Here is a 26,999-nt window from a genome sequence, read left to right on the forward strand (position 1 = left end):
CAAACAGTCCCATTTCCTCATCATCGGAGTCTTCGTCATCACTTGTGTCACTATCCTTTGGCTCTCGTTTTGAGGTCTTGGAGCTCGAAGCTTTTAGAGCTATTGACTTCTTCTCTACCTCTTTCTCCATGTTCTTTTCTTTCTTTGTCCTCTTCTCATGCATGTCAAGGCATTTAAGATGCTGTTCATGTTCCTCTAGTTTACCAAAGAGAGTGGTAATGTCTAAAGTGTTGAGATCATTTGCTTCCTTAATTGCTGTAACTTTGGGCTGCCATTCCCTGTTCAAACACCTTAAGATTTTGTTAGTAGCTACTGCATTGGAAACAGGTCTATCAAGAGAATTTAATCGATTTTTCAGGTGAACGAATCTTTTCTGCATGCTTTCGATGGTTTCACCATCTTCCATGTGGAAAAGTTCGAACTCTTGAGTTAACGTATTGATCCTAGCTAGTTTGACATCATCCGTTCCCTCGTGGGCAACTTGCAATGTGTCCCACATAGCTTTAGCTGATCTACAATGGGAAACGCGATAGTATTCATCAACTCCTAGAGCTGAGATTAGAATATTTCTCGCTTTCCAATCGTATGCATATTTCTTTTCATCTTCAGCATTCCAAGTATCTTCTGGTTTTGGAACAACTGCACCAGCTGCATTTGTCATAGTGATCTGAAATGGACCATTGACAATAGCTGTCCAGATGTTCCTATCAATTGCATTGATATGGACACACATACAATCCTTCCAATAGCCGTAGTTTTCTCCGTTGAAAACTGGAGCTCTATTATGAGCCCATTTAGGTCCGGAAGCCATCTTTCCAATAAGTGTTTCACGTAGCACGGAATAAACCAGAGCTCTTGATGCCACTTGTTAGACGCTGGCCTAAAGATCTAGAGGGGGGGTGAATAGATCTCACTAAGTTTTTTTTGGATTTTTCTACTGACTCGAGCGAAAGCGGTTCTGAATCGACTTGCGTCTATTCCGGACCGCAATTGCAAAGGTCGTATGTGTTTCAAAACCAAAAAGTAAGTGGAATTGATGGTGAAGTAATATGATGGCTAACCAATACGTTTAACAACTGAAAACCAATTAACTCCTAGATTGACAACTTTGATTTGCAATGCAGTAAGATTGGATTAAGCAAAAACACAAACACTTGGTGATACGTTCAAATTGATAGTGATTCAAGTTGTGGTGAATTGTGATGTTTGTGCAGAACTTTAATTCACAATTTTAACACTTGAATCGTTGATCAATTTTGCACTTATGACCAATTATGAACAGAAAGTAAAAGAGAAAGTAAAAGCGACAAGAACACGATATTTGTTTAGGCAGTTCGTCGATCGTCCTCGCTACGACTACGTCTGCCCCCAATTCCAAATTGAAATTGGGTAATCTTTCATTAATGTTGAAAGTAGTATATACAAAGAAGATAACAAAGCGATAAACGATAAACCAATTATGTCGATCCTTTGAATCTTCTTCCCCCTTAATCTTGAGCCAGATCAAGGTTATCCAAGAGCTTCACTTTGATTCCCTTCTGCAGTGTCTTGATTCCTTGAACTCCCCGTTCCTCAATCGTTACACTCAGCCGAATCCTCAATGAACGCCTCTTGATAAAAACCCCCAAGAACCACCCGTCGTGGAGGACAAAACCCGCAGATTTTATTCACCAACAAACCCCACAAACCTTCACCCACTAGGAATCTTCAATTCCGTTCCATGGACGTTATCGAACTCATCACTAACCCGCAACGCAAGAATGATTATGTGTAATTGTGTTGGAGATGATGAAGAACGAAGATGAGAAGCGTTTGTGTATCTTTCAGTCGTTGGTGTTGATTGAATAATTACCCTTGCACAATATATATGATTGCATAACAGTTAGAACCAAGAAAAACTGATTTTTGAACTTTCTTGATCAGTTAGGTCGACCACTTGTAGTGCTTAGGTCGACCTAACAGAGCTTGCAGAATTTTGCTCCCAGTTAGGTCGACCTGTTGAAGGAGTAGGTCGACCAGAATCCTCTTCTGATGCATTCTGGGGACATTTTCACAGATTAGGTCGACCTAGTTGATGTGTAGGTCGACCTAACAGGCTGGTATGTAGAATTCATCAATTTAGGTCGACCTAAATGATGTGTGAGTCGACCTAGCAGGGGTATATGAATTTTTCTCCATTTTAGGTCGACCTGGGTTGATGGTAGGTCGACCTAACTGTTGTTTTTCTGCCTTCTTCTTGTTTTGCTTGTGTTGAGGCAACCTATAAACATATAAACATAATGGGTTGACCTATGAGTGATCAATGCTTGCTTTTCTTTAAGTTTTCTGCTTCCGTCTTGTTGTTTGAATGCTTATTTGAGTTTGCCATGAATCAAAAACATCTTTGAGTGTAATCTTGTATTCACAAACCTTTGCTTAGATTGATTGATTCTCTTGAGAATAGAATACACCATTGAATTAATTGAAATCTACACTGCCCCTGGTTAAGATTAAGTTTTATTTGAAAAATAGAAACAAATTCCAACTCCTTGCTCGAGGGGGTTGACTATGGATTATCTTCTTATTTCTCCACTGTTTAGGATTTTGAAACAATGCCTTACATCGTCAGCTCGGTCTTATATTGAAAGCATATGTTTAGCAAAATTTAGTTAGTTATTCTCCCTTAAGTTTGTTAATAATTGAAAGTGGCAAGTTGAAATGGAATCAAAGAGTGAAGACGGAAAGTCGTAGTAATGAAGAAGCGGATGAATTATTTCCAAAACATGCATGACTTTTTATTGAATTACTAATCGAAAGGTACAAAGTTTTACACCAAATACAACTTAGCAACTAGGAATTTACAATTCGAAATGATAAAACCTATTGATCGTAGGGATAATCTCCTTTGTTGATCCAATAACTTTGTTTTACTTCTTAGTTCTCTGACTTGTAGAAGTAAAGGGTGATTTTTGACTCTCCTTGGGCATACCAATTTTGTTGAGAAGGAAGTTGATCTCGATGTAGGGGTAATCTCCAATGATAATTAAATTTGAGGCGTAGGCGTAGGTACGTAGTTTGTGAAGTGAAGGACAGCCTTTTCTCCTTGTAGAACCAAGCTTATTCGAATCTCCAATAGTTAATTCTCCTCTCTCCACAGTTTAAGACATTTTCAAGTTTTTCACGGGTCTCTGAAAACAGCCAACATAGCAAATGGATAAGGGCAAAGGTGGAAATGCAAATGCAAATGTATGAATGTATGAAAATGCGTGGGTACGAGGAAAGAAACCCCTGCAGGCTAAGGATTATGATATATAGATGAAAATCCCTACAGGCTAGGGAATGCGTAGGAGAGAGCACATGGTGACCATTCAACAGTCACCAGATCCCACGGCCGTCGGGAGGCCACGCGACGTGCATTAACTAAAATGTCCTTCACGAGAAGGTTCCATATGAAAAACACAACCTATCTAAGGACAATGACCGACGAAGGGGAATCCCTACAGGCTAGGGATGAATGATGTATGAACGAAAATCCAAACCCTACAAGTTAGGGGACGCGTGGGAGGAGAGCACATGGTGACCGTTCAAGACATTCACCAGATCTCATGGCCATCTAGAGGCCATGTGACGTGCATTAACGAAGATGTCTTTCGTGGGAAGAACAAGATCTTCAAAAAGAAAACCCTACATGCTAGGGATTGCAACAAACAAAGAAAATTCCTACAGACTAGGGAATGCGTGGAAAATAACATGTGGTGACCGTTCAAGACAGTCACCAGATCTCATGAGTCGTTCACTTCAAATATAATGGCTCTCAGAATAGATATCAGAGGGTGTAGATTCAAAGTCTAATAAACTGATGGTTTGGATTGCATATTGACGTCAACAGATCCCATGGACCGTTTACTTCAAATCTAATGGCCCTCATAATAGATATCTGAGGGCATAGATTCAAAGTCTAATAAACAGACGACTAGGATTGTGTATTGACTGAGGATACGTGATATCCGAGCGCTCAGAGATCCATCAAGAGTCTCCTCATCATGTGGCCATCAAAAGGCCATATGTTGCGCATTCGGGGACAGGGGGATGTCCACTTAAACAGAAATCTGAGAGGTCTTATAGACAATGTCAGATTAAAAGGGAATCCCTACAGGCTAGGGATCCAGGTTAACTGAAGTATAACCTTAAGATTCTAAGGGATGATAATCATAGGAGGTAACCATACGTTGACTTAGGTTTTCAAGGTAATGACCCTCTCGGGAAGGCTTCCTATGATAAAAGTTCCCTTAGTACGTAGGTTCATAAGTTCGTCCTACAGATTTTCTACCCTTCCCAAAGGTGGTTTAATTCTAAAGGTCTCACGGGGCCCTTTCGTATCCTCCGAAACTTTTGTTTCTTTGGACTTTTAGAAGGGCTCTTTTGTCCATGAGGTTTGAATTTTAGGGGTAGGTTCTCAGAGAGATCAGTCAAATTCAAAGTCCTACCCTCGACAATGTCTAGCCTTGTCTCAGATATTCCTCGAAATTCAACCCACTCTGAGTGGAATTGTCACTAAAGCTTGTAGGCGATTAAAGTCTCCTTTGGCTTAGTGGCAATTCCCACACTTAGGTTTACAACAATAATTTATTATTCTCATCAATTATAAAAGCAATATTATATATATTAATCCTATCAACAAGTATAATAATATGATAATATAAAATAATAGATATAGAAAATGAATAAATTTTAATAATAGAAGTGAAAAATAAAAGAAGTAAAACACAAAGTGCACAAAAGCCCTAACACTAAAGGGTAAGCAAAAAAAAAAATGATTTGATTGAGTCTTGATAAAGAATCTTGATCTTTATCAGAATTAATTCGTTTGAGGCGAAGAAATTTTAGGGAAATGGGACTCGCTTTGGTTGCCAAAATGTCTACGTACCTCCTTATTGGAGGATCAGAGTCAACATATTTCGGGGGTCGATTGAAAAAGAGTTATCTGTATTAGAATTAATTCGCTCGAGGCAAAGAAATTCGACTTAAATCATTTACCACATTTTTAGCGGTAGCGTTTGACTATTATTGTGGGCACAAACCAATTCGCATGAATTTTAGTCGTAGTTCGAATAACTGATTGGTACGACATTTGGAGTCGACCAATTCGAAAATGTGGTGAAATTGACACTCACCCATCATTTTATTCGTAAAAGTTTGAATTAGGTTTGATTATAAAATATTTGATTATATACAAGGATTATGATTTTATTTATTAAGTTAATCCTACATAAGTAAAGTTATTCACAAGTTTGTGATAAAATTTGAATTTAATCGAGAAGTCTAAAATATGTACAAACTAGATAATTTATCCTAATTGAAATAAATTATTATTTTTGCTTTTTTATGAAACTAAGATAAAAACCTAAGTTTATTTAACGAGAGAAAAAATATTGATTAAACTAACTTATTAATTAACACTAACTTAAATAATTAATAGTGCAAAATGAGAAAAGAGAGTGTGAATTAATAAATAGGAAAAAACACCATTGGGCCTAAAGCCGCCTAAAGCCCAATATTAGAACAAGAAAATCCTAACCTCTAATCTAATTAAATTAAATAAAAAAGAGAAAGATAGTACCTTATGTTATGAGACACTAATAAGCAGAGAAGCAGATCTACACTTTCTTTTCTCCGTTTCTTCGTTCCAATCTATGTCAATCTCCTTCTTCCTCTCCTTCTTAACACTTCTCCTCTGTATTTCGGTTCCTTGCATGATTTTCTGCGACGGCGGTCGGATCCATTGAGTCACGTGTAGTTGGGTTGTCGCTGTGTTGTCGGATCGGAAATGGCTTCGCATCGGTTCGATCGTGGCTGTTCGGAGGATGTCCGCCGGATTTGTAGATCGGAGGGAGACGGAGGCTTTACGGTGTGCGGGTACGGCAGCTGCGCGTGGTAGCTGCTGTGGTTGTCGACGGCGTTGTTTCTTCTCCTCCTTTTTCCTGCATAACAAACAAAAGCAGCAATGCAACAAATTTTTGATGATTAATGAGATACATAGATGAGATTGAGGGTATTGGCAGTGGTAGAACAATAATTTATTGAAATTATTAAGGGTGTGTTAAAATTGTTTTTTCATTGTAAAAGAAAAATGGGTGTGATACTAAATTCTCAAGTTAAAAGACTCAAATTATTAAGATATATTGTATTAAATTAATAATATAATTTGTAAACCGTGACGGTGGCTTATTGAAATGAGTTTTTAATGTAAGCACGATTGGATTCAGCAATACTTTTGATAGAAACAAAATAATTACATAATCCAAAATATTGTAGATAAATCAAGGAAGTTTATAAAACCCAAGTTAAGTTTAAAAATAATTTTGCATCCTGAAATTGGGCCTCATATAACCCTATCTTTTGAATTGGACAATTTAGAGAATGATTACTCTTTTGAAATGGATTTGTCAATCAAGATGTCAAGCCCACTAATTTGATATACACCCTTGTAGAATTTCTACTACGTCCAGTTAATAAAACGTAACAGCAGGGCAAATTTTGGGATATGACATTTTGTATTAAAAATATAAGTTATTATTATTATTACTAGTAACAAACCCGTGCGTACGCACGGGTATTTATTATAAATATAAATTTAAAAAAGAAAAAATATTTAAATTATTAATAGATTTTTTCGTAAATAAAAATATTTAAATTAATAATAAATATTTTCCTGTGAAAAAGAAAATTTGGATCATAAAATAAAAAAGAGTTTATTATTTTTTCATATATACAAATATTTTAATCAATATCATATCTTTACTGTACTTTCTTTTTTTTAATATTACTTATAAAAATATTTAAATCAATAATAAATTTGTTCCCGTAGATAAATTTTAATTTAAAATTCTTTTTTTTAGATCTAGTCAAATCTATTTTAAAAAATAATCAAACATATTAAAATCAATTATACACTTTAAAAATAAAAATTATTTAATATTGTATTAAATAAATTATTAAAATTTGACAACAATCTAATTGTACTAAAATTCATACACAACTATTGCCTTAAGAAAACTCTGTTATATATTTTTTAACAAACATTAAACTCTATTTACATGCAACTAAGAGTTTACTATTTTTTTTCATATATACAAATATTTTTATCAAAAAAACATTTTTTCTATTTATAATTTTTTTGTTTTGACATTATTTATAAAATATTTGAAGCTATAATAAATTTGTTCCCGTAGATAAATTTTAATTTAAAAATCTTTTCCAAAACAACTAATTTTATTATATGATAGATAATAACATCATACCATAAATTTAAAATTTAATACCAATAATTATATTTTAATATAATATAATATAATATTTCTAATTTTAGACAATACATTATCTTCTTAAAAACTAATAGAAAATAAATAAATATTAAAGGAAATGGATTGAAAAAATAAATTAAATTTGGTAATAAAAGAAAAAGTATTTAGTGTTTTGATATATTTTGCTTATTCTGATTTCAACACCTATTCATTTATCTTTTAATATTAATTTTTTTTTAATTTTCTGTACTATACTCTGAGAATTGTCTAATCTTATTTATAATTTGAATCATTCATCTATATATTTCTATTAAATATATAATTTAATACAATCTAATATTTATAATCTTATACTATATGGTATTTCTATTAATATATAGTATTTCTATTAAAGTGATATTTCAAAGACATTAAAATTAATTATAAAAATCTAAAATTACTTTGGATTTTATTAAAATAGAAATTAAAGATACATTTATCAAACTTTTAAAGTATACGTATTTTTTAAGCATTCATTTATTTTTAATTTACTATAAAATGGTTATTTTAAATTCTAAATCTTAAAGTCACTTTGATTTTTTGTTTTGTTTTGTTGTAGTAATTTTATAAATTAAAAAAACATTAGAATCAATTATAAACTTGTCTTCATATATAAATTTTAATTTAAAATTATTTATTAGAGATCTATTTAGAGTTTAATCTAACAATAATTATTTTATAAATAATACTATTAATTATTTATTGGAGAGAAAGAAATGAGTGTAGTTAAATAATAAATAATAAATTATATTAAAAAAGTTATTAATGTCATAAAGAATAATAAATTTTATTAATATTGTAATAATGATGCTATGGTATAAATGATACTAAACAATTTTGTTTCTCTTAATTTTTTTCTTATAATATGATATAAATGATACTAAATAATTTTTTTTCTCTTAATGATACTACATTATAACCGAGTATAAATTGCAGAAAAAATTGATATTTTTACTTATTTATTAATTGATTGCTACATATGATGTGGGATGAGGTAATATGTGTTAAATTGGAATAAGATTTTAGGTGCTACGTTGATAAAAAGATAACTTTTACTCATTGTATTTACTTTTTTGATAAAAATGAATATGTTTAATAATGATGTGTGTCAGCAAAATAGTAAAAACAAAATTGAAAAAATTGAAAAGTTTAATTCCAAAAAATTATTGAAAAGTTCAATAAACAGTGTGTTTTTTCCCGCATACACAAATTATTTTTTGTTTTGTCAATAATAAAAATTGATTTTAAATTTATAATGATCAATATTATAAACTTTAAAGATTATAATGTAATCCATGTTGATGCAAATAAAAATGAAATGGTAGATTAGTCATTGAATAATGCATTATAAAAATTTATATTTCAAAACTGGGATATCGGTGCCGCTATGCGTTATAAAAACTTATTTCATTCATACTGGAACAGGTAATAAATTTTGTTATCTTTAGAATCATGTAAAAAATACATTCATTGTGGTAAGGATCTGTACAACACCAGGACCTTTGAGAGTTGTGATAAAACTTGTTGAAAATAAAATATGTATAATATATGCAATTCTGTCCAAAGTTGAATAGAAATGTCATAATGAGTGTGACAAGTAGAGTGTGCAGAGTAATATATTATTAGATATGTGTACTAACACTGTTCCAAAAACACTCTTACATATTATAATAGGTAATAAAACAATAGACTTTCAAATCTTCTCTGCAATCACACCTCCCCAATTTTCCCAAGGCTCTAGAATATTTGTCTTTGCAATCATATATCACAATACTGAATAGTGGAATTATGTAAGGACATGTGAAAGATCTAAAATAATTTTACATAATTAAATACTACTTCTCCTCTGTGTGTGCAGTCCTAATTTTGTAGCACAATATCCTCTGAATGAGCTATTTTCTCATTGTCTTCACAGGTTTATTTTTCACAGCATTTCCCTAAATCAAAGAAATTAAAAAATATGCAAAAACAAAAACAGAGTTAAAAATTCATTCTAAATGAAACACACACAACAACAAATTTGTTCTTAACTGAAACTAACCTTTCATGAAAAGAACAAAGTAGAATATATATAAAAAATCAATGAGGATTCAATGCAGAATTTTATCAAACACCTGAAGGATATAAACTGAAAAATGGAGGAAAAAGTAAGGTACACATGGAGAAGACCCTAAAATCTGTAAAATAACAAACCAATCGCATATTTTTCAATAAATTAGATTATATAGCATAAATATAAACTCTACTTACTGCTCCATTACCTACAGATTACAAAATGCATGCTATTTCCTGCTTCAAGTCCATACTCCATAAGAAAATAATTCAATAAAAAACAATAAGTATATAAAGCATGAAAAGCAAGCAAAGACATAAACAAAAACTACAACCAAAGTTAATGTCATATCATGAATCAATTCCCATGAAATGAGTATATTTAGAAATGTTAGACATCACGTGAAGGTCATGTTATTCGCTTGGAAAAACATGAACATAAAAGATTGAACTTCTTACTACATCAAACACATATTTTTTTACCATCATCTTTCTGGTGTATGGAACCCTAAAATATGAACATATATGTATGGAGAAGAAACCCTAAACACTGCACATATAAAATACAAATTAATATATACACACAAATAGATCTCCATCTTCTTCGCTTGAAATCGAATCAACAATCCAAAAGCAAGCAAATCTCCATATTTTCTACTTTAAATCGTAACAACATTCCGTAAACAGGTTTATCGGTTGAAATCATATGGTTATTTTTTTGCTTTGACATTTGTATCGCTTGTCCAAAATCAAAAAATAAGAAAGTGAAGAGGAAGAAGGAAGAAGTTGAACAAAATACCAAGTAAAAGAGGAAGAAGAAGCATCAGGAGAAATTTCAAGAGAGAGAGAGAAGAGGAAAACAATTTTTTTGATGTTTGATAGAAGAGAAAGAAAGAATTGTACAGAAAGAAAAGATAGAGATGTTGAGGGGAAAATCAATATGATGATAAAAGAGTGAATATTGGCTGCATTGGGAACATATATTTTAGAGCAGCCTTACTTTATGTGACCCATACCATTTCAACTGTAGTTTGTGTTTGGCAGAATGCTTTGGTTCAAATGCAACAAAAATGAATTTATAATAATATAGAAATATTAGTTCTCAGCTATTTTCTTGCAAACCATGTTTGTAATGTAACCAAAATCAGGTAATTGACTGACATTTAGTTGAATTGGACTCAAATTGCCCCCAAATTTGTGATGTGTCACCAAATGAAAAAAGGGTAAAATTGTATAATCCAGAACATCTTCCTTTCTTATATTATAGATTATTATTGGAGCTTATTTTTTGTTCATAGATAAATAGTAGTGATACACAGAAATGGGAAAAAAATATCTCAAGGAACCACACTAGTCCATATAAAAAAAATATGAAATCTAGTTTCAATTGCTACTCAAAAAATATTTCACCAAAACATCAAGAGAATTTCTTTACTCACCTCCTAACCTTTTTAGTCACCTCTGGCAAATTTACCAAGATACCCCTTGTCTCGGAAATATATTTCCGAAAACGTACTTTTATTGAAAAAAAAAGTGTTTTCAGAAATGCACTTCCGAAAACATGAAAAAAAGGTGTTTTCAGAGATGTATTTCCGAAAACACCCCATTTTTTGAGTTTTTGGAGATGCATTTCCGAAAACACCTCTTTTTGGGAGAGGGGTGTTTTCGGAGATGCATATCCGAAATATTCCAAGACCAAATTGGTCTTGGAATGTTTCGGATATACACTTCCGAAAGAATTCAATAATTATTAAAAAATTAAAATCAAGGTGAATCAATACAATTAATAGGTATAAAATGAAAGTGAATCAATAAAATGAAGGTGAATCAATAAAATCAAGGTGAATCAAAATTTCCTAAACAATTTTAAAGTTAAAAATTATTTTACTAACTTATATAAATCAAAAACATCTTAATTTCATAAGTAAATTTTAAATTATATAAAATTAAATATAAACTTTATTCATTAAATAAAATTAAGACAAAATCTTTTTTTAATTTTTTTAAACTAAATAAAAAATTATAACTCATTTTTAATTATGAATCAAAATAGAAATATATAAATATGTAATCATAGTTATTAATTTTGTAAGTGAAATATATAAATATATAATATATAAATATATAATAATTATTATATAAATATATAAATATATAATAATTATTATAAATTAAAACACTCATTTTTTTAATTTTTATAATTATTATATAAATATATAAATATATAATAATTTTTATAAATAAATAATAATTATTATAATTATTATATAAATATATAAATTAAAACACTCATTTTTTAATTTTTTTTTATAAATATATAACAATTATTATAAATATATAAATAAAAAATTATAACTTATTTTGTAAGTGAAATTATTTTAATTTTTTTAGTTAAAATTATTTTAAATTTTAAAATATGAATCAGGATAGAAATATATAATAACTATTATTCATAACTCATAAATTATATAAAAATATATAATTATTATTATTATTCATTACTCATAAATTATATTAAATGATATGTGAATTAATTAATATTCTAAAATTAATTTTTGGGATTTTTTTAGATTTTGTTTGTTGTTTCGGAGATACATCTCTGAATTAGTCAAAATCTTAATTTTTGAGATTTTTTCGGAAATGCACTTCCGAAGTCTGAAAAAATTTAGAAAAAAAATATTTCGAAAATGCATTTCCGAAGCGGGGTAAAATAGGATTTTCGCTGGGGTGACCTCCATAGGGAAGTGAGTAAAGAAATTCTCAAACAATTTTGGAAAACTGTTGACTTCAACGATGAATAATGAATTTTACAAAGATATCATTTAAAAGTTAAAAATTTATCTCATGCTGATTAAAGTTATATTTTTTTCTTACTTTTTGGATTAAACTTTAGTATTCCAAATTAAAATTTATGAATAAAAGTTTGAGGATTAATTAATCACATGAAAACTATGCAAGAGTAAATAAATATCGAAAATTTTATATTAGAAAACTAAATTCAGTAAACGTTATAATCAAATCAAGGTCATTTTTAATAACGTATAACTCTCCATTTAATAATGCACTTGAATAAACGACAAACATATAACGTAATGTAATAATATAGTATTTGGTTTAATATTCATATGTTGATTGGAACATGACAATTAAATATACACCTTATTTCTCTTTCTAGGATATAAATGAAATATCTTGCCAGGTAGATAAATCAGGTTGACTATTCCAATTCACAAGATAATCATCTAGTTGATTAGCCCATTCTTCAAAACTTGCAAGGTTAGAAATACGATTCTCAGGTTTAAGCATCAAATCATCTAACTGCGGAAATTCCTCAAGTTGATTAGCACGTTCTTGAAGAGGTTCAACCATCATATTATCTAACTTTGTAGGTTTACTTGTTTGATTTGTCAATGAAACAAGAGGCAACCTAACACAATTAGTGAACTCCTTTGCCTCACTAATATTATCATTAACAATCTCTATAGGATCACTAGAGATATGTTGAATTTGTGGAATGCTATGCGTAAGATCAAGTTGACTAGAGTGCGAGGAGGCAACATTTTGTTGAGCTAGGTTTTGCATAAAACTATTTTTATTACTTTGTTGCATATTTTTTAGCATGCTAATTTTGTGATTACAAGCTTGAATCTTTGCATCTACAATATCAACGAAGCCTTTAAGTTGCTCTCCATCTATTGTATGGAAGCATGGACTCCATGTTGGATACTTGTTCATCACAATCTTTTTTTGCATTTTGGAAATCTCAACTTCAACCATATTTTTCCTAACCGCAAAATAGTCAATCACATCAAACTTCTTAGGAGTTGTCTCAATCTTTTGTTGCTCATACTTTTTAAGCATTGAGTATACAACTGTTGAGTCTTGTGGCCAAGTTATCGATCTAGCATTATCATCATCGCCATCATACACAACTAAACAAACTTCAACTCCAAATTGTTTAGAAAACTCAGAAACTTTTTTGGTTAATCCATTGTGTCTCCGAATGAAAGCTAATTTTCGAGCTTTTTGATTCTGAATGAATTTCATCGTTATTTTAGCACGACCCATTTCTACAAATATAAATAAATATTGTTAACATAAAAAGTTAAGATACAAGTTTTTAATATATCAAAAATAATAAATAATTAGCTAAGAAAATAAATAATAACTTTTCTATTGAAATATTTTAAAAATAAATCCCAAGTACCATTATTAATTTCTAATCTAATCATATAATATAATTAAAAATATGGGATTAACATTTAAGAAAATCAATTACGAAAAGACAAGATAGTTTGTTATGATGTTAATTTTAGTATAATTTTCTTTTAAGAATCCAAAACCATTCGTATAATTTTTATTAGTTTGTATTTATTTTTCCCTAAATTTAATCTAATGACTTATTACACCATGTTCTAGCTATCAAAGACATGTGTTTATCACTGTAAAATAATAATTGTCAACGTAATCATTAACATGAAGTTTAATTAAAGATAAAAAACATGAAGTTTAATCAAAGATTTAAAGTGTTTAATTAACTTTAAAATAAATTTGATCAAAGAAAAAAAATTGCAACACAAAAGAATTGATAGCATTGTATTGACGAATGACACATAAAGAAGAGAAAAACAAATGATTCAAACAAACAAACTCAAGAACAATTAAACCATAATAATAAAGAAAAAGCATGCCACTATATAAATATGAATGTTGTATCAAGATTCTTACTTTTTGTAGGCTTGTTGATCTCTCAAACTTTGTAATTGTGGTTCTTTGTTATTATAATGCAAGTTTCAACCAAATTAAAAGGTAACGTAAAGTTAACAATACAAGAATTTATAACCAAGGTAGCCCTTTTATAATGATTGAATTGGATCTTTAAATTTTGGAAACTAAATCTATACATAAATTTTGTTACCGTTAGAAATCAAATTTTCATTCACGAAAAAAATTTATATATCTTTCATTTATTATTTCAATCAAAGTTAAATTATTTTATTCTAGATTAAAATATTTACATTAATTATTAGATGATATGCATCCCTCTTTGCAATACTATGAAATATTGTTATAAATTAATTAATTGCCCAATCATCAACCAAAATAGATTTGATATAAGGCAAATAAATCTTTTGATCAAGTGCCTTTTATATATATATATATATATATATATATATATATATATATATATATATATATATATATATATATATATATATATATATATATATATATATATATATATATATATATATATATATATAGGGACGACTCAGGTGAGAACACTTGGTTATTATGAGAAATGAGAACAATGAATCACGACCGTTAAATTTTGATTTTCTAATTTTAATGGACTATATTGATTTCTCTTTCTAAAATCTTTAATATTTATTTTAAATCAATATAGAAAGAGACACCAATCCAATTCATTAAAATCAAAAAATCAAAATTTAATGGTCATGATTCATTATTCTCATTTCTCATAATAACCAAGTGTTCTCACCTGAGTCGTCCCATATATATATATATATATATATATATATATATATATATATATATATATATATATATATATATATATATATATAAATTCTTAAAAAAATTATGATTTGGAGTAAGATGAGAAAAAACACACACGAAAATTAGGGTTTTAAGACACAAAAATTGCGGTAGTGAATTTTGCTACTGTTAGAAATCAAATTCTTATTCTCTAAGAAAATTTATATATCTCTCATTTCTTATTTCATTCAAAGTTAAATTATTTTATTATGGGTTAAAATATTTACATTTATTATTAGATGATATGCAGCCCTCTTTTCAATACAAGGAAATCTTGTAATAAATTAATTGTTTGCCTAATCATCAACCAAAATAAATTTAACATAAGGCAAGTAAATCGTTTAATCTAGTTCCTTATATATATATATATATATATATATATATATATATATATATATATATATATATATATATATATATATATATATAACAAAAGAATTAGGGTTTTACGACACTAAAATTGTAACAGTAAATTTTGTTACCGTTAAAAATCAAATTCTCATTCGCAAAGAAAATTTATATTTCTTTCATTCAGTGGCGGAGTTAGGAATTTTAGACAGCTTGGGCAAAAGATTTACCCCACTAATTATTCATCTGTTTTAATTTTTACACCCTATTTTTTATTAATTTTGCCCATAGTTTTGTCTAAAAATTGACAATTAAGTTAGAGAAATACAAAGAAAATAGGGGTTGAGCCCGGGATTGAGCCCGGACGCGTGCCCGGGCTAGCTGGGCTCTAGAACCGCCCCTGCTTTCATTTATTATTTCAATCAAAGTTAAATTACTTTATTATGGATTAAAATATTTACATATTATGTAGAGATGTCAAAATATTGTTAAAATATTTACATTTATTATTAGATGATATGCAGTCTTCTTTGCAATACTAGAAAACCTAGCAATAAATTTGTTGTTTACAACTCAAAAATTGTTACAGTAAATTTTGTTACCGTTAGAAATTAAATTCTCATTCGCTTATAAAATTTATATATCTTTCATTTATTATTTCTTTTAAAGTTAAATTATTTTATTCTGAATTAAAATATTTAAATATTATGTAGAGATGTCAAAATATAGTTAAAACATATACATTTATTATTAAATGATATACAACCCTATTTGCATTACTAGGAATTAGGAAATCTTGTAATAAATTAATTGTTTGCCTAATCATCAACCAAAATAAATTTGATACAAGGCAAATAAATCTTTTAATCAAGTGCCTTATATATATATATATATATATATATATATATATATATATATATATATATATATATATATATATATATATAGGCCCGGTCTAAGGGCTAGGCGAACTAGGCATATGCATAGGGCCTCCATATTTAATTTCATATTAACTATTAGTACAACTTAACTACAGATCATGTAAAAGAAAACAAAAACTAATAGCATTTAATTTTTACTGCTATCATTAATATTTGTTCATTTTCAATAAAATGAGAATAACTGCACTTTACTATTATTAGACGATATGTTCATTTTTTTTCAACAAAAATCACGGTGTTGTTTCTTATCTACTAAATTCTAGTATTAGTATCATATTAATTAGTAATATAAATTCTTACTATCAATTTTTCTTAGAATTGTGATCTTACTTTTTTTTCTGAGTAAAAAGAGAAAAGTTATTGCACAAATTAGATTGTATTTATTTAAGGATAATGCTAACTTGTGCCCCAAGGGCACATGTTAAGAAAATATAAATGGAATGTTTGTATTGAAAAAATAAATAAATAAATTAACTATAAACTTTTAATCAAATCAATACACAATTTTCAAACACAAAATTTCTATATCCAACACAAACATTCCATTTATAGATTTCTAAACATGTGCTCTTGGGGCACAAGTTAGCATTACCCTTTATTTAATATTAAATATTTTGATGTAAAATTTTTATATTTATTTGTGATGATTTTTTATATTTATGTTAATTGTAAAATGTTTATTATTTCATTTTACGTCATATTAAAATTTTGAATCAAAAAGTTTAATATTAAAATAAACATAATTGAAGTTTTAATTGAAATATTGAATGAATTTAATTATCATATTTAATAAATAATTCTGTATTTTAAAAATATAAAATATTGACTTTTAAATAAAAATATTACTTTTATAAAAAATTATTATTACCAATAAAAATTTTTATTATAAAACTCGCCTTAGGCCTCAATATCTGTTGGGCCGGCCATATATATACATATATATATATATATATATATATATATATATATATATATATATATATATATATATATATATATATATATATATATATATATATATATATATATATATATATATATATATATATATATATATATAATGAGAGATGAGAGAAACAAGTATCAACCATTGAATTCATCAAGAGAGAGAATGTTAATGCATTAATGTGGCTATTAATTTATCTCTCTTGATGAATCTAACTAGTAGAAGACCCGTGCGTCCGCCCGGGTTAATTCATTTATATTTTAGATCATTCGACTATAAATGTTTAAAATTAAATATGTAGCAAATCACCAACATGATAAAGTTATTGTCTAATAACTATAAATATTTATAAATACCACAAATAACTAAAAATATTTACAAATATTTTGTTGATTAAAATAAAAAATGTATCGAGGTGATAGTGACCCGTGAAAATAATTAATATATTAAAATTTATAAATATCACTCTCATTTTTTCCTTTTAATACAATAATAAATTGCTAGTTTTAGTCATAAAATTCACCTGAGTTGCATTACAAATTATAAAATAAAAAACTATAATATAAATCTTTCTAGAGTTATTGCATAGATATATTGTAACAAAATATTTTTTTTACTTTTTAAGAGTATTCATTAATAAGTATCTATATTTAAAAAAAAAAAATGTAACAAATTACCAATATGATAAATTAAAATCCAAAGAAAAAAACTGTTACTTACATTCCCTTTACTTTACTTTTCTTTCTTAACATGGGGAGTGAATCCAACATAATTGTTTAAAAAATATATTTGAAATATGATTAATTAACTCAAGGTTTTTTATTGGATTTATATGATATGAATTTGAATAAAATTCTTCTTGCTTGAGGTTTGAGTACATTGAATGAGCTATTTTTACTCGCAGACAATGAATTGAGTGGGAGTGTTGGAACAACAATTTTTGTAGTAGAAATGCATTGGTGCCTATTTTCATTTTATATATTACTATAACAAAATCTTATAACTTTTAAAATAATATAAAACTGAACTAAACATAGAGGCTGCACATAAATAAATAAATAAGTTTATTATAATATTAATTTAGAAGAAAAAGTTCAATTCATACAAAGTATGAATTAGCATACACTTTATTTAAAATAAATAGTCAATCTCAAATCAGGGATAAAAATTAAAGTTTCATTATTTACAAATAAGACTGGTTCACATTTTGGCCTTATATAAAGGAATGAGAGCTATCACCAAATACAGCTCATTAAAAACAAAACATCACATCTTCTGTTATCAATTAAACAAACAAAATTTAAAATCAACTTTTATTAAATTAACTAATATAGATTATCAAATTCTAATATCAGTTCATTGATGAACCAATCTGATATTAAAATAATCGTGCTCCCGTACGAGTAAATTAATTATGATATTATAGAGATATCTAAAAAAAATAAAATGGAGAATTCTAAAGAAGAGTTATAAATTTAAAATATGTCATCAAAAAATTTGTATTGTCTTGACAAAGAGTGTCAAAGATCCAAAATATTGTTCAAAAAGTAAATGAAAATACAACTTGCATTACAATCAATATTGAAATAATCAAAATATGACAACAAAAGAATTGCAATGCCTTTACACATAATCTTAGATTTCTCACATAACTCTTCAAAATAAACTCTAAGATTTGACCTGTAAGGAAAATTATTTGCGTCAGGTAACAATTCAACATGTTAATAGTATTGAGCAAAGTATGATATAAAAGTTCCAAAAAAACACCTATTGTAAACTCTTTACTACAATTAACAACATACTCCATCATATTTAAGAACATAGCATACTATTGTAATTTCATATTAACTACAAATTAGTCTCTCATGATATCTTAGTCAGAGAACCAAAATTTAAAAGGGCCATATTACTTTTATGAATGATAGACCAAACTATGGTTTGAGCTAGTTGATAGAATGGAAGCCTAGTTAGTTTTCCTAACTTAAATGACCATGTGGCATCGATTTTAAGTCTTTATAATATGGTTCATAGTTATGGACAGAAAGTGGCTTGGTTATAGTTTTTTACACTGCAATACCAAAGCTAAATGGGTCTTAAAACATAGGTTATGATGAATATGAAAATAATGAACAACTAACATTATGAATATTGCAGAAAAATAGTAGGTTGAAAGTACTGCACATTAAAGGATTGAACCCTATTAGTATTACCAATAATATAATGCATAAGATGAGTTGAGAAGGTTGTGCCAGTGGATACATCAAATATACCTTGTGTAAAACCGGTTTGTCACCATGAACATAGTGAGGGTAATACTGCCTAGTTGTAAAAGTAGTCTGTTTGCATTTAAGGATGAGTTGACCATAGAGTGTATTTTTTCCAAAAAGCAGGAATCAGTCAAATCAGAACATAGGAAAGCAGCAGGAAGCTATCTGCCAAAACAATGAAAGTTGTCATAGTTAACTTTGTACTCAACAAACGAAAGAAACATCTATACATTCAAACATTTGAAACTAACAGCACTAATGCAAAAACTAACAGCGATACAAAGAGTGGAACTTTTTTCAAGAAAATCAGTGTTAAGACAATAAGCATAATACAAAAGGGATGATAACTTCAACGCACAAGCTAGGTTCTAAATGCCTCTTTCTAACATAACATACTGAAGTTGGCATATTGAAAATTATAATAGTAAAACAATTACTTATCTAATTCTTATATAAGAACCTGTTCAATGTCTAAACCTTATCAAATTCTAATACCAGTTCAACCAAACCTTATTAAATTAACCAATATGAACCAACCCTATCAATGTCTATCTATAATATGTGTTGGTGTCATAAGTAGTTAATTCGAACAACCTAGAGACCAGTTTGTCGTGATTCAAGTTGTTTCACAGTCTTGTAACTAATGAAATTAAAGTAGGCTTAGAGAATTATAATGTGATATGAACTGTCCCAAAGTACTTGTCAACTAAGAAACTCTTAGTAAAATAAATTTAAATAAATTTCTGAAGCACTAAGAAGTAATTGTGTAATAAACCCTCCATGAGTAACTATATTTGAACTATATATTTGATGACGAAATGTAAAACCAGTTTAACATAGCTAACTGTTAATGGAAGAAAACTAATTTTAATTTTTCTGCATATTAAGTATCCATTGGCGATGGTGTACCCTGTAATGAAGTTGAATTCAAGCCATTATGGACCATATGACATCATCTATAAAGAAAAGAAATCCAAAGAGAAAGTAAAATTCATTTCCGGTACTAAAAATAATAGTGCTGCTCTCGTCTTCTTCATTCAAACAAAACATTACACACATTTGTTCATATATATAAATATTTCTCTTTATCTCTAACCATCACTTTACAAAACAAAAGATAGAAATTGTCACCTTTTTCTCTCCTTCAAGACATATGCTTATTGTATGATTTTTATGCTATATATGGATCTTAGAAAGCTATCTTCAAATTCGTAAAAACAAAATACATATCTTCAAATTCTTCACTTACTTCATCATAAAATCAAGCCATGCTTGAGGATTCTTGGTGAGAGCATTCACAACAGGTTCATACTACTCTCTGGTACATCAATGATTTCTTCTTGTTCCCTTTTCAATTCTCTATTGTAATGATCAGCTTCACTTTTTGCTGCCAAATAACTGCACAACGCAAATGCAACGTTTGTTTCAATTCATGTTAATAAACACTATATCATATTAGTATACAAGTTTACGTACTTATCTGGGTCGTCAATCGTCATGCCTCCTCAAACCTTCACGTACAAGGCTAACGGCATGCTGGGCTTGACATCACATCCCAAATGCCATCACATTCTATGATAAGGAATTTGTGATCATCTGTTAGAACCATTTGACGGAACTCGGGCTATGCAATCGAAGGTGAGGGAACACCCCTAGGTAACTTCATGTCCCAGTCTCCTAATGCTCTGGTAACTGAAAAAACGCCATTTAGGTAACCATCCTCTACATAGCCGCCCAATTCTTCAACTTGTCTACGCTCTAATGGATAAATAGGCCGGTGATCTTTAAGACATATCAATGGCCTCTCCTTTTCGACTGAGAACTGCTCGACAGTCACCAGCTTTAGCCACCATTAGAAGTCTGAAAGAAGCATATTAGAAATCAGTCAAACAAACATTCAGGAAGGCTATCTCTTTCTCCATAACTAATGCAACAATAATATCCTATCATGAATCATATCTAATGAAACATGTTTAGTGAAATGAAATTCATTAAACTCAAATTCTTAATAATAGTTTGAGATATAGCTTTCGCTATCCTCTTTCAACTTCTAAATTTTTGCACCAATATGTCAAGCTAATAGTAACCATACATTAGAGCTATAACAAATGTAGAAAAGAGACAAACATTGGAGTGAAAAGATAGATGGACCTACCTTCCAAATATATAGCAGTAAGAGTTGTGGTCCTTGACAAATTATTCACACTACAATCATCAGCCATAGCCGAGTCCGCCAAAAGGCTCAGTGCCTTTTAATTGATAAGCACTTCATCTTTAAACCCTAAAGGCTCAGTCCCTTTTATGGAGATCCAAAGCCTCATTACTTCAATATTCACATTCGTCATATGATTTAGCCTTCATTTTGTCCAAAAGGTTAAACGAATAAGTGAGAAAATTAGGTGAGATTAGCCAAAAGGGAATATATAAAAAAGAACCTAACGATTTTGAAGATGACACTGAATGATGCATCTCTCTGTTACATAATCACCACCATTGCTTGGCTGTATTTGTCCCAACAGATTTGCTTTCTGTCCTCATTTACTCTTTGTATCCACTTTTAACCCTAGATCTGCAAAATTCAAAGAAAAGTTAATGAGAGGGATAGAGAGAGAAAAGGGAAAACCGGAGAGATAGTCAGAGTATTGAAAATGTCAAAAGTGTGGAAAGAGGGTGGATAAAGGAGAATGAGAGGAGAATGAGAGGGAAAAGGGAATTTGAAAAATTGAATGCCACTTGTACAAAAGGACTCTTTTCATTGGTTGGAATTACTTGAATTAGTAAATTACGATAAGGGGCAATTCTTAGTGTTAATTAAAATGCAAGGAAGGGTAATTTAGACGGTTTGGTGGCATCTTCTATTCTTAGTTAGGTAGTTGATTGTTGATATTTGTTCCTCTCATCTCTCATTAAAAAATGCTCTCAACTTGATATGCTCCCTATATATATATATATATATATATATATATATATATATATATATATATATATATATATATATATATGAATCAGGATAGAAATATATAATAACTATTATTCATAACTCATAAATTATATAAAAATATATAATTATTATTATTATTCATTACTTGTGAATTAATTAATATTCTAAAATTAATTTTTGGGATTTTTTTAGATTTTGTTTGTTGTTTCGGAGATACATCTCTGAATTAGTCAAAATCTTAATTTTTGAGATTTTTTCGGAAATGCACTTCCGAAGTCTGAAAAAATTTAGAAAAAAAATATTTCGAAAATGCATTTCCGAAGCGGGGTAAAATAGGATTTTCGCTGGGGTGACCTCCATAGGGAAGTGAGTAAAGAAATTCTCAAACAATTTTGGAAAACTGTTGACTTCAACGATGAATAATGAATTTTACAAAGATATCATTTAAAAGTTAAAAATTTATCTCATGCTGATTAAAGTTATATTTTTTTCTTACTTTTTGGATTAAACTTTAGTATTCCAAATTAAAATTTATGAATAAAAGTTTGAGGATTAATTAATCACATGAAAACTATGCAAGAGTAAATAAATATCGAAAATTTTATATTAGAAAACTAAATTCAGTAAACGTTATAATCAAATCAAGGTCATTTTTAATAACGTATAACTCTCCATTTAATAATGCACTTGAATAAACGACAAACATATAACGTAATGTAATAATATAGTATTTGGTTTAATATTCATATGTTGATTGGAACATGACAATTAAATATAGGGTTATTACCATTTTTGCCCCCTGCCATATAGGCGACTTTTGGTTTACCCCCCTGTAAAATTTTTTTTTGTAAAACTAACCTTGCCAAATGAAGATTCTGTTATTTTAGACCTCGCCAGCAAATGGCACATGCCATTTGCATATGTGGCATGCTGATTGTGTAATTCTTTTATTTTTTTAATTTTTTAAAATTCAAATATGCTGACATGTAATTATATTTTTTATTATTTTTAATTCCACGTCATATTTATTTTTTTAATTTTTTTTTTTTAAAAAAATTTAAATTTTTTTTATTTTTATTTAACATAATATTTTATTTTATTTTTTATTTATTTTAACGTAATATATATATATTATTTATTTTAATATTATTCAAATTCAAAACACATAAATATTGAAAAAAATACCTGCGGATTTACCTACGGATTTTAAAATACCTGCGGATTTTAAAATACCTGCAGATTTACCTACGGATTTTAAAATTTCTGCGAATTTACCTACGGATTTTAAAATACCTGCGGATTTACCTACGGATTTTAAAATACCTGCGGATTTACCTACGGATTTTAAAATACCTGCGGATTTTAAAATACCTGCGGATTTACCTGCGGATTTTAAAATATCTACGGATTTACCTACGGATTTTAAAATACCTTCGGATTTACCTACGGATTTTAAAATACCTGCGGATTTACCTACGGATTTTAAAATACCTGCAGATTTACCTGCGGATTTACCTACGGATTTTAAAATACCTGCGGATTTACCTACGGGTTTTAAAATACCTGCGGATTTACCTACAAATTTTTTTTAAAAATATAAAATAAAAATTATAAAATAAAATAAAAAAGTAAAAAAAAAAAATATTTTAAAAAAAAAATTGAAAAAAATTGAAAAAAAAAAAGAAAATCCACGTGGAAATAAAAAAAAATCAAAATAAAAAAATATAATTCCACGTCAGCTTAGCTGAAATTAAAAAAAAGAAAAAAGAAAAAAAATGCCACTAAGCACGCCACATAGGCTTTGGGCGTGTGCCATTTTCCTCCAAGGTCTAAAAAAACAGAATCTTGAAATGGCAAGGTTAGTTTTACAAAAAAAAAATTTACAGGGGGGTAAACCAAAAGTCGCCTATATGGCAGGGGGCAAAAATGGTAATAACCCTTAAATATACACCTTATTTCTCTTTCTAGGATATAAATGAAATATCTTGCCAGGTAGATAAATCAGGTTGACTATTCCAATTCACAAGATAATCATCTAGTTGATTAGCCCATTCTTCAAAACTTGCAAGGTTAGAAATACGATTCTCAGGTTTAAGCATCAAATCATCTAACTGCGGAAATTCCTCAAGTTGATTAGCACGTTCTTGAAGAGGTTCAACCATCATATTATCTAACTTTGTAGGTTTACTTGTTTGATTTGTCAATGAAACAAGAGGCAACCTAACACAATTAGTGAACTCCTTTGCCTCACTAATATTATCATTAACAATCTCTATAGGATCACTAGAGATATGTTGAATTTGTGGAATGCTATGCGTAAGATCAAGTTGACTAGAGTGCGAGGAGGCAACATTTTGTTGAGCTAGGTTTTGCATAAAACTATTTTTATTACTTTGTTGCATATTTTTTAGCATGCTAATTTTGTGATTACAAGCTTGAATCTTTGCATCTACAATATCAACGAAGCCTTTAAGTTGCTCTCCATCTATTGTATGGAAGCATGGACTCCATGTTGGATACTTGTTCATCACAATCTTTTTGTGCATTTTGGAAATCTCAACTTCAACCATGTTTTTCCTAACCGCAAAATAGTCAATCACATCAAACTTCTTAGGAGTTGTCTCAATCTTTTGTTGCTCATACTTTTTAAGCACTGAGTATACAATTGTTGAGTCTTGTGGCCAAGTTATCGATCTAGCGTCATCGCCATCACACACAACTAAACAAGCTTCAACTCCAAATTGTTTAGAAAACTCAGAAACTTTTTTGGTTAATCCATTGTGTCTCCGAATGAAAGCTAATTTTCGAGCTTTTTGATTTTGGATGAATTTCATCGTTATTTTAGCACGACCCATTTCTACAAATATAAATAAATATTGTTAACAGAAAAAGTTAAGATACAAGTTTTTAATATATCAAAAATAATAAATAATCAGCTAAGAAAATAAATAATAACTTTTCTATTGAAATATTTTAAAAATAAATACCAAGTACCATTATTAATTTCTTATCTAATCATATAATATAATTAAAAATATGGGATTAACATTTAAGAAAATCAATTACAAAAAGACAAGATAGTTTGTTATGATGTTAATTTTAGGATAATTTTCTTTTAAGAATCCATAATCATTCGTATAATTTTTATTAGTTTGTATTTATTTTTCCCTAAATTTAATCTACTAGCTATCAAAGACATGGGTTTATCACTGTAAAATAATAATTGTCAACGTAATCATTAACATGAAGTTTAATTAAAGATAAAAAACATGAAGTTTGATCAAAGATTTAAAGTGTTTAATTAACTTTAAAACAAATTTGATCAAAGAAAATTTGTTTGCAACACAAAAGAATTGATACCATTGTATTGACGAATGACACATAAAGAAGAGAAAAGCAAATGATTCAAACAAACATGCCACTATATAAATATGAATGTTGTATCAAGATTCTTACTTTTTGTAGACTTGTTGATCTCTCAAACTTTGTAATTGTGGTGCTTTGTTATTATAATGCAAGTTTCAACCAAATTAAAAGGTAACGTAAAGTTAACAATACAAGAATTTATAACCAAGGTAGCCCTTTTATAATGATTGAATTGGATCTTTAAATTTTGGAAACTAAATCTATACATAAAATTTGTTACCGTTAGAAATCAAATTTTCATTCACCAAAAAAATTTCTATATCTTTCATTTATTATTTCAATCAAAGTTAAATTATTTTATTCTAGATTAAAATATTTACATAGTATGTAGAGATGTCAAAACATTGTTAAAATATTTACATTAATTATTAGATGATATGCATCCCTCTTTGCAATACTATGAAATATTGTTATAAATTAATTAATTGCCCAATCATCAATCAAAATAGATTTGATATAAGGCAAATAAATCTTTTGATCAAGTGCCTTATATATATATATATATATATATATATATATATATATATATATATATATATATATATATATATATATATATATATATATATATATATATATATATATATATATATATATATATATATATATATATATATATATATATATATATATATATATATATATATATATATATATATATATATATAGGGCATATCATATGAGAATGACATATTTATATGAGAATATGAGAATGAATTCGAACCATTGGATTTTAAAATAAATGGTGGAGATTATGAGTGAATTATTTTTTTCTCTCTCCTACTTCATTTATTTCAAGATACAGGAGAGAGAAAAAAAAGATTCACTCATAATCTCCACCATTTATTTTAAAATCCAATGGTTCAGCTTCATTCTCACATTCTCATATAAATATGTCATTCTCATATGATATGCCCTATATATATATATATATATATATATATATATATATATAAATTTTTAAAAAAATTATGAATTGGAGTAAAATGAGAAAAAACACACACGAGAATTAGGATTTTACGACACAAAAATTGTGGTAGTGAATTTTGTTACTGTTAGAAATCAATAAAAAATTTATATATCTCTCATTTCTTATTTCATTCAAAGTTAAATTATTTTATTATGGGTTAAAATATTTACATATTATGTAGAGATGTCAAAATATTGTTAAAATATTTACATTTATTATTAGATGAT

The 26,999-nt window shown here is 28.3% G+C and overlaps 1 protein-coding gene and 1 pseudogene across 1 annotated transcript; both read right to left on the reverse strand.

The window, feature by feature from the left end:
• Positions 1-20,923: 20,923 nt before the first annotated feature.
• LOC131613545 (probable protein phosphatase 2C 2) lies at positions 20,924-21,780 on the reverse strand (annotated as a pseudogene).
• A 2,560-nt stretch (positions 21,781-24,340) lies between these two features.
• On the reverse strand, positions 24,341-25,231 carry LOC131613546 (agamous-like MADS-box protein AGL82). Its single transcript, XM_058885205.1, has one exon. The coding sequence runs from the start codon at positions 25,229-25,231 to the stop codon at positions 24,341-24,343; it is 891 nt and encodes a 296-aa protein (XP_058741188.1).
• Between the last annotated feature and the right edge of the window lie 1,768 nt (positions 25,232-26,999).

This window comes from Vicia villosa, linkage group LG6, assembly GCF_029867415.1.
Source record: "Vicia villosa cultivar HV-30 ecotype Madison, WI linkage group LG6, Vvil1.0, whole genome shotgun sequence".
Taxonomy (NCBI): Eukaryota; Viridiplantae; Streptophyta; class Magnoliopsida; order Fabales; family Fabaceae; genus Vicia; species Vicia villosa.

Bases quoted from the DNA above. Each gene is read 5' to 3' on its own strand.
- LOC131613546 (XM_058885205.1), bottom strand. From the start codon at position 25,231: ATGGGTCGTGCTAAAATAACGATGAAATTCATCCAAAATCAAAAAGCT.